The sequence below is a fragment of the Homarus americanus genome, unplaced genomic scaffold (assembly GCF_018991925.1).
Source record: "Homarus americanus isolate GMGI-L3 unplaced genomic scaffold, GMGI_Hamer_2.0 scaffold22904, whole genome shotgun sequence".
NCBI classification, from domain to species: domain Eukaryota; kingdom Metazoa; phylum Arthropoda; class Malacostraca; order Decapoda; family Nephropidae; genus Homarus; species Homarus americanus.
The window spans coordinates 167,501-175,000 of record NW_024732137.1 but is presented as its reverse complement, the minus strand read 5'-3'; the positions used below and the strand labels follow the sequence as shown (position 1 = coordinate 175,000).

At 34.9% G+C, this 7,500-nt stretch overlaps 1 protein-coding gene across 1 annotated transcript in view; it reads right to left on the bottom strand.

The window, feature by feature from the left end:
* Positions 1-453: 453 nt before the first annotated feature.
* The window catches only part of LOC121868171, a 23,923-nt gene continuing 16,876 nt past the window's right edge, over positions 454-7,500 (bottom strand). Inside the window, exons 3-4 of the mRNA XM_042368480.1 lie at positions 2,909-3,057; positions 454-1,839 (exon numbers count right to left, since the gene is read on the bottom strand). Of these exons, the coding sequence (XP_042224414.1) occupies positions 1,819-1,839; positions 2,909-3,057 (170 nt within the window). The 3' untranslated portion in view covers positions 454-1,818. The remainder of the gene's footprint in view (positions 1,840-2,908; positions 3,058-7,500) is intronic.

Here is a 7,500-nt window from a genome sequence, read left to right as displayed (position 1 = left end):
GGAACAGATCCGTTCCCATTCCAGACTGTCTTCAGATCTGTTCCTCCCACCTCCCCCCTCCCCTTCCACCCTCCCCCTCCCACCCGGCGCCATTCCAGGATTTTCTTCGCTTCATTCTGATGTGATGGATGTACTGCTGGAAAGGGGACGCTTGTTTTGTTGTCTTGATTCTTTTTCTTTCTTTCTTTCTTTCCTTGTCTCTCAGTGTTCCTTCTTCTGTGAGATAACTTGGCTGACTATTGGGAGAGATACAGGTGTTCATACTCACCTGTCTACACTATACACATACACGCTTTATCTTTCTCACTCTTTCAATACTCCTATGTTTATACAAGTGTATATATATATATATATATATATATATATATATATATATATATATATATATATATATATATATATATATATATATATATATATATATATATATATACCTGTGTATATATACAGGTATATTAGCAGTCATCCAGGTAGGCGGCAACACACACCAACAACAAAAATCTTCCTGAAGACTCGTCTATCTCCTGCTGGGGGCGGTAGGGGGCGGCATCTGTCAGTTAGGTCCTTGTCACCCACCAGGTGGCTCATCCTGAGTGTCACTGCGCCACCTGATAACACAAGGTACACCTTATTCACCTAACAGCACCTGATTGTGTCCTTATTAGCAGGTGAACACACTCTGTTATACACGCGGGGAACATCCTACTCTGACCACTTGTCCAGAATCACTTGTTTACGTCGGTTATTCTCCGATTATCCTTCGTTACTTCCCCCTTAGCTGGGTCCTTAGGGGATTCCCGAGTCCTGAATGAGCACTGGAGAGGCGAGGACAGCGAGGAAGACTATGAAACATGAGGAGGGGGAAGACTAGAGAAGGAGGAGGAGGAAGAGGAAGAGGAAGAGGAGAGGGAGAAGACCGCCTAGCCTGGCTGGTTGATCGTCTCCACACAGCGTCTCTTCCCCGCCTTGGAATTTCTTTTGTGTTCTACTTCCTTAAACACTTTATCATCCTCTTGTCTCTCCTACTATATCTTCCTTTCCTTTCCTCCTCTTATATTCTATTTTTCTATTTTCTTCATCTATCTTTAAAATTCTCGTGTATTTTTTTTATTTTGTTCTATTATTCTCTTTCATTCACTACTATTTATCGTCTGTTAAACCTCACTTGTTTTTTTTCCTTATATTTACTCACACTTTTCCAGCCTGTAAACCTTGCCCCTCTCCCTCCTCCTTAACCCTCTCTTCCAGTTGACTTTTTTTTTCCTTCCATTTCTACGATTTATCATCAACGTTTCCTCATTTCCTTAAGTTGCAAGTCTTCCTGTTTGTCTTTCTCTCGTTACCTCTCCTTCTTTCTCTTCCTTTTCCACACTTTACTGTCTACTCTGTTCCCCACTGGTTTCCTTTAGTCGTTCCTCTGTATTCAATTCATTCTTTGTTCTCCTCCCTTTCCAGACGGTGGGAAGGGAGGGGAAGGAGTCTGATAACCACAGCCAGGTGGAAGAGGAGGGAGAAGAGAGAGGAGGTGGATAGGGGAAGGGGATGGAGAGGAGAAGGGTAAAGAGAGGAAAGGGGGAAAAGGGAGAGGAGGAAGGAAGGGAAAGAGGATGGCACGTTTCTTTTCTGAATCAAAACCTTAAATATTTTTTATTTTCCTCAACTTCATACTTTATGTGTTCATCCACACTCACCTTCTCAGTGCCAGGTGGTGTGAGGGGGAGGTGAGGAGAGGGTGAGGGAAGAGGAGGAGCAGGAGGAAGGAGTGGAGGAAAAGGAGGAGGAGGTACAGGAGGAGGGAAGATGGAGTGTGGTGTGGTACTATGGACGCCGCCTGACTCCCTGTAAGGTGGAAATAATAACATGTTAGTTCAGGTGAAATTTATATACATACATACATACATACATACATACATACATACATACAACTCCATAGAGCTCCTCTGTGTCTTTATAACCGTCCCAATTTTTCTATTCCAATTAAAGTATTAAAAATCTCATTCGTCTCACCTGACTTAACACTTCCCCCCCCTCAAAAAAAATAATCCGATTATTTTTTTTATTTTTTTTGTCAAGAAGAAAGTGAATTAATATGACTTAGTTAGAGATTGTGATGAGAAGATCCCCAGAATTTACATAAACAAAATATTGCTAAAATTTGGGTTCATCTACATGTAAATTAATAAGTGTGTGTGTGTGTGTGTGTGTGTGTGTGTGTGTGTGTGTGTGTGTGTGTGTGTGTGTGTGTGTGTGTGTGTGTGTGTGTGTGTGTTTTAAGTAATTTGTAAAGTATAATTAATTATATTTATTATTGTGAAAATTATTTACAAAAGTGTAAATAAATTATTTCTAATATTACAGAATGAAAATTAAGACAAAACATGACCTGATAGTGTGACCTATTTACAACACGTTACTTCATTAATTAATATATTTTACCTGAGGGAGGGAGAGGTAGATGGCCTATTGAGTCATTACATCATATAATCATTATTATTATTATATTATTATATTATTGTTATTATTATTATTATTATTATTATTATTATTATTATTATTATTATTATTATTATTATTATTATTATTATTATTATTAATATTATTATTATTTATTATTATTATTATTATTATTATTATTATCATTATCATTATTATTATTATTATTATGGGTCATTATCATCATGGGTCATTATCTCTATGATGGGTGGTAATTAAGTGTCATTATTAGGCTCAATACATCGGCTTGTAGAACTAATTTGCATATCATAACTCGATATATAATTTCCATATATCTACTGTATATTATAGCATTATCTACTATACTGTTTGTTTTTTGTTTGTTTATTTGTTTACATACCTGTTTGTTTGTTTATTTGTTTTGTTTTGTTTGTTTGTTGGTTTGTTTACATACCTGCATTATAGGTGAAAGTTTTCCTCCGTGTTTGTTTTTTCCACTCTTCTTCTTTCTCTTGTTGTTGTTGTTGTTGCTGTTGTTTGTTGGTTGTGATGTACTCAGCTGGCCCTCAGCCACCTGGCCAGCTGGGGCCGTCCTGTTCTTACCTGTGTGGGGAGATAAGAGAACCTTACTAGAAGAAGAAGAAGGGAAGGAAAAGATGTGAGAGAAGAGAATTATTGACATTATTCACCAAATAGTTCAAATTATTTACATACAAATAACAAAATAATAGTAATTGCACTACTACTACTACTATTACTACTACAACTACTACTACTACTACTACTACTACTACTTTTTTTTTATATAACGTGGCCTCAGCCTCCCCCAATAGACACCTTCGCCACCATTTTATTACCTTAATATTAAGTATCCTAATACATAAGTAGCTACCCTAGCTGTGTTGAGCCCCGAATCTATGCAGCATTCAGTGACTGTAGCCTCATAGTCAGTATCTTGCAACTGTTGTCGGCTTTGGGGTCGAGCGCTCGTTCCCCTGAGGCAGAACAAAAGCCGACCGAATGAGAGAGGACAGTCAACATCTCATCAGGCTGTAACATAACTGGGCTGCTGCTTCTGTTCGGAATCACTCCTCGAGTCTGGCGTAAAACATCTTGCACTTGGTCCCATCCACCAGAGGTTGTGAACACCAGAGGTGAAGCTGCCTTGGTCAACGTTTTGAATTCTCTCCCCTATGCCCTTATCTTGTCGTTCTCGTTCCCCTGTGTGCAGCATCAGAGCTAAGTTACGGTGACATGCGGCCATGGGATCAAAATCTGATGTTGAAGAAGGCTCGCTGTCCCGCGTCCAGAATCCTCGAGCACTGACGTCAACACGGGCTTCGTTGGATGTGTTTGAAGTCCTATGTTGGAAGATCTCTCCGTCCAATGGAAGGAGGTCGGTTCTACCTGACATCGGCAGATTTCCTTCAACATATTTGCTGTGAGATCCCTTACTTCGTCATACCTCATGCATATGAAGGCCCTTTCTTGCACCATGGCGTGATCGACGTCATAGGAAGAGCCACACACGCATTGGGAGGGCAAACCTTCTACTGGTCTACCGTACCTTAGAGCATTGGCATCTGTAAATTCTTGTTTATTGAGACTGAAACCATTTACCCTTATCGGTAACGTAGTTAACCAGTTCGAGGCGCCCACCTCCTGCGGTATAGCTACTTTTTTTTCAAATTCACTGGTACTTGCTGCAACAGTTGCTGCAACTTATCACTTTGGCCATGCTGTTGTTCTGTTGTAATGGACCTTCGAATCTTGTTTACTTCACTGGTATCCTCCTCCCCTGTTGCGTTCTGAGCTATTATGTGGTCCGTGAGGGCTGCCGTGAGCTTAACTGAGTTTGGATGTTCGGTGGCAGCAAACTCCTCTGGATTGGTCAATCATTCCTCCCAGTCTCATTGGTAGTGCAAGGAGTGATCTTTCTGCTGGGGGTTAAGTGAAGGTGTTTCACTAATTTGGGAATGAAATTGACTGTAACTTCTTCAGAGGGGTGGAGGGAGGTCGATATCAGGGATAGTGCGCATCAAGTAGTTCAGCGATGCTTGACTCCATGGGTGAATGCCGCAAAAGCCGCATGTGGCTCTGTGTTAACCAATCTCAGAAAGAGCTTAGTTTCCCTAACCCACTCATTCACCTTTCCGTTACGTACTCGTCTTGAAGTCCGTCGTGCCGATTACTGCGCCCAGGTGTCTTTGGCCATCCTTTGTTATTTTGACCTCACTTCACCGAACACCTCCATTGCCCGTTCATAATGTTCTGGCTTCACAATGAGGAAGGACTTGCTGGCGTTTGGGTGGTACCCTATTTGTGGGCCTCGCGATGTTACCAGGTCCCACCACTTTTGATGTCTCCACTTTCCTGCTCCTGTAAGGTCATCAGCATATGCCACTTGCTTCACCTCAGTTGTTTCAAATTTTATTGTGTGTTGGAGCACTGATAGGCCTGTGCATACATTGCCATTTACAAGAGTCCCCTGTGTGTTGTTCCCTCGGTTGACTGTATGATGGTATCACCTCCTAGAGCCTTGTTGTTTACTATATAGAGGTCTGATGGATTTCTGTAGGTGTTTTCCATGCATCACTTGGACACTTGATCTTGATGTTGTGCAGGAGGCCTTGCGGTTAAGTTTGTTGAACGCGTTTGAAGCATCCACCAGAGCAGTTATTATTATTATTATTATTATTATTATTATTGTTATTATTATTATTATTATTATTATTATTATTATTATTATTATTATTATTATTATTATTATTATTATTTATTATTATTATTATTATTATTATTATTATTGTTATTATTATTATTATTATTATTATTATTATTATTATTATTATTATTATTATTATTATTATATTGTTATTATTATTATTATTATTATTATTATTATTATTATTATTATTATTATTATTGTTATTATTATTATTATTATTATTATTATTATTATTATTATTATTATTATTATATTATTATTATTATTATTATTATTATTATTATTATTATTATATTTATTATTATTATTATTATTATTATTATTATTTTTATTATTATTATTATTATTATTATTATTATTGTTGTTATTATTATTATTATTATTATTATTATTATTATTATTGTTATTATTATTATTATTATTATTATTATTATTATTATTATTATTATTATTATTATTATTATTATTATTATTATTGTTATTATTATTATTATTATTGTTATTATTATTATTTTATTATTATTATTAATTATTATTATTATTATTTTATTATTATTATTATTATTATTATTATTGTTATTATTATTATTATTATTATTATTATTTATTATTATTATTGTTATTATTATTATTATTATTATTATTATTATTATTATTATTATTATTATTATTATGTATTATTATTATATTATTATTATTGTTATTTATTATTATTATTATTATTATCATTATTATTATTATTATTATTGTTATTATTATTATTATTATTATTATTGTTATTATTATTATTATTATTATTATTATTGTTATTATTATTATTATTATTATTATTGTTATTATTATTATTATTATTATTATTATTATTATTATTATTGTTATTATTATTATTATTATTATTGTTATTATTATTGTTATTATTATTATTATTATTATTATTATTATTATTATTATTATTATTATTATTATTATTATTATTATTATTATTGTTATTATTATTATATTGTTATTATTATTATTATTATTATTATTATTATTATTATTATTATTATTATTATTGTTATTATTATCACCATGCGTATTTATATCCATTCATCTATTTGTCTATTTAAAATTTCGTCCGGTACAAACGCCAAATTTAAATACCTGGAACCTAACCGTCAGCTGTTACCCCCTCAACCATTTAATCCTTTTAAAAGATATAATCATTTTAAACGCCGCTCTGTTTTGAACTCTTTACCGAACAATAAATCAAAATAAAACTAATTATCATTATCTAACCTCATGTGTACCTTTATAAATTATAATTAAATTAATAAATAATTAATGTCGACAATTTAAAACGATAATAAGAGGTGTTGAAGTTCCCAGCCAGCAGTGTGTCGTCAGGCGGGGGAGGAGGTGTTACTGACCCTGACGATCTCTTATATTGTGCTGACACTTACCCCGTGATGCTGACACTGCTGACGACACACCCTACGTTAGTGTTTTATTATAGTGTAGTGTAATAAAGTATATAAGTGACTTCAATAAACAGTTAAGTGTGATTAATATGAATCTTATAAGTGACTACGTGGCAACTATCAGACGCTGCTTAGACCAAACCTGTAAGTAAAAAAATAACAATTTATATTTTATTTAATTTTTTACTTTAATAATCTGTGATAATTTATAAGTATGTGTACGATTGTGTGTTTACATATGCGTACATGAATGTAGACACGTGTACGTAGATGGTGATAATGTAAACAACGGAATTGACGGTGATTTAAAATTGACGCCTCGGGTGATTGGTGGTTATTGATAGATGGTGGTGCTGGTTGTAACTGGTTGTGGTGATGGTTGTAGCTGGTTGTAGTGATGGTTGTTGCTGGTTGTGGTGATGGTTATAACTGGTTGTAGTGATGGTTGTAGCTGGCTATAGTGATGGTTGTAACTGGTTGTAGTGATGGTTGTAGCTGGTTGTGGTGATGGTTATAACTGGTTGTAGTGATGGTTGTAGCTGCAGCCAATCAGCGCAAAGGAAGCGTTACACACCTCCATCGTGGGCCAATCACCGACCAGACAACCTCTCACAAGCCTCTGGTCATCCCATGTACACATAAACTACATTACGCACACACACACACGATGATGTATGTGTGTATGTTGACATTCACTGGGGTTGTCATGACGACGGGTGGAGAGGTTAGAGGTATTTCTGATATTGTTGTGTTTGTTAGACTGTTCCTCGTCATACTAGGGGTTGGATCACCTGAAGATTGACCACCCTACCTTTATTCACCTGAGCATTAACTAATGGGAGACTTACCTACACCTGA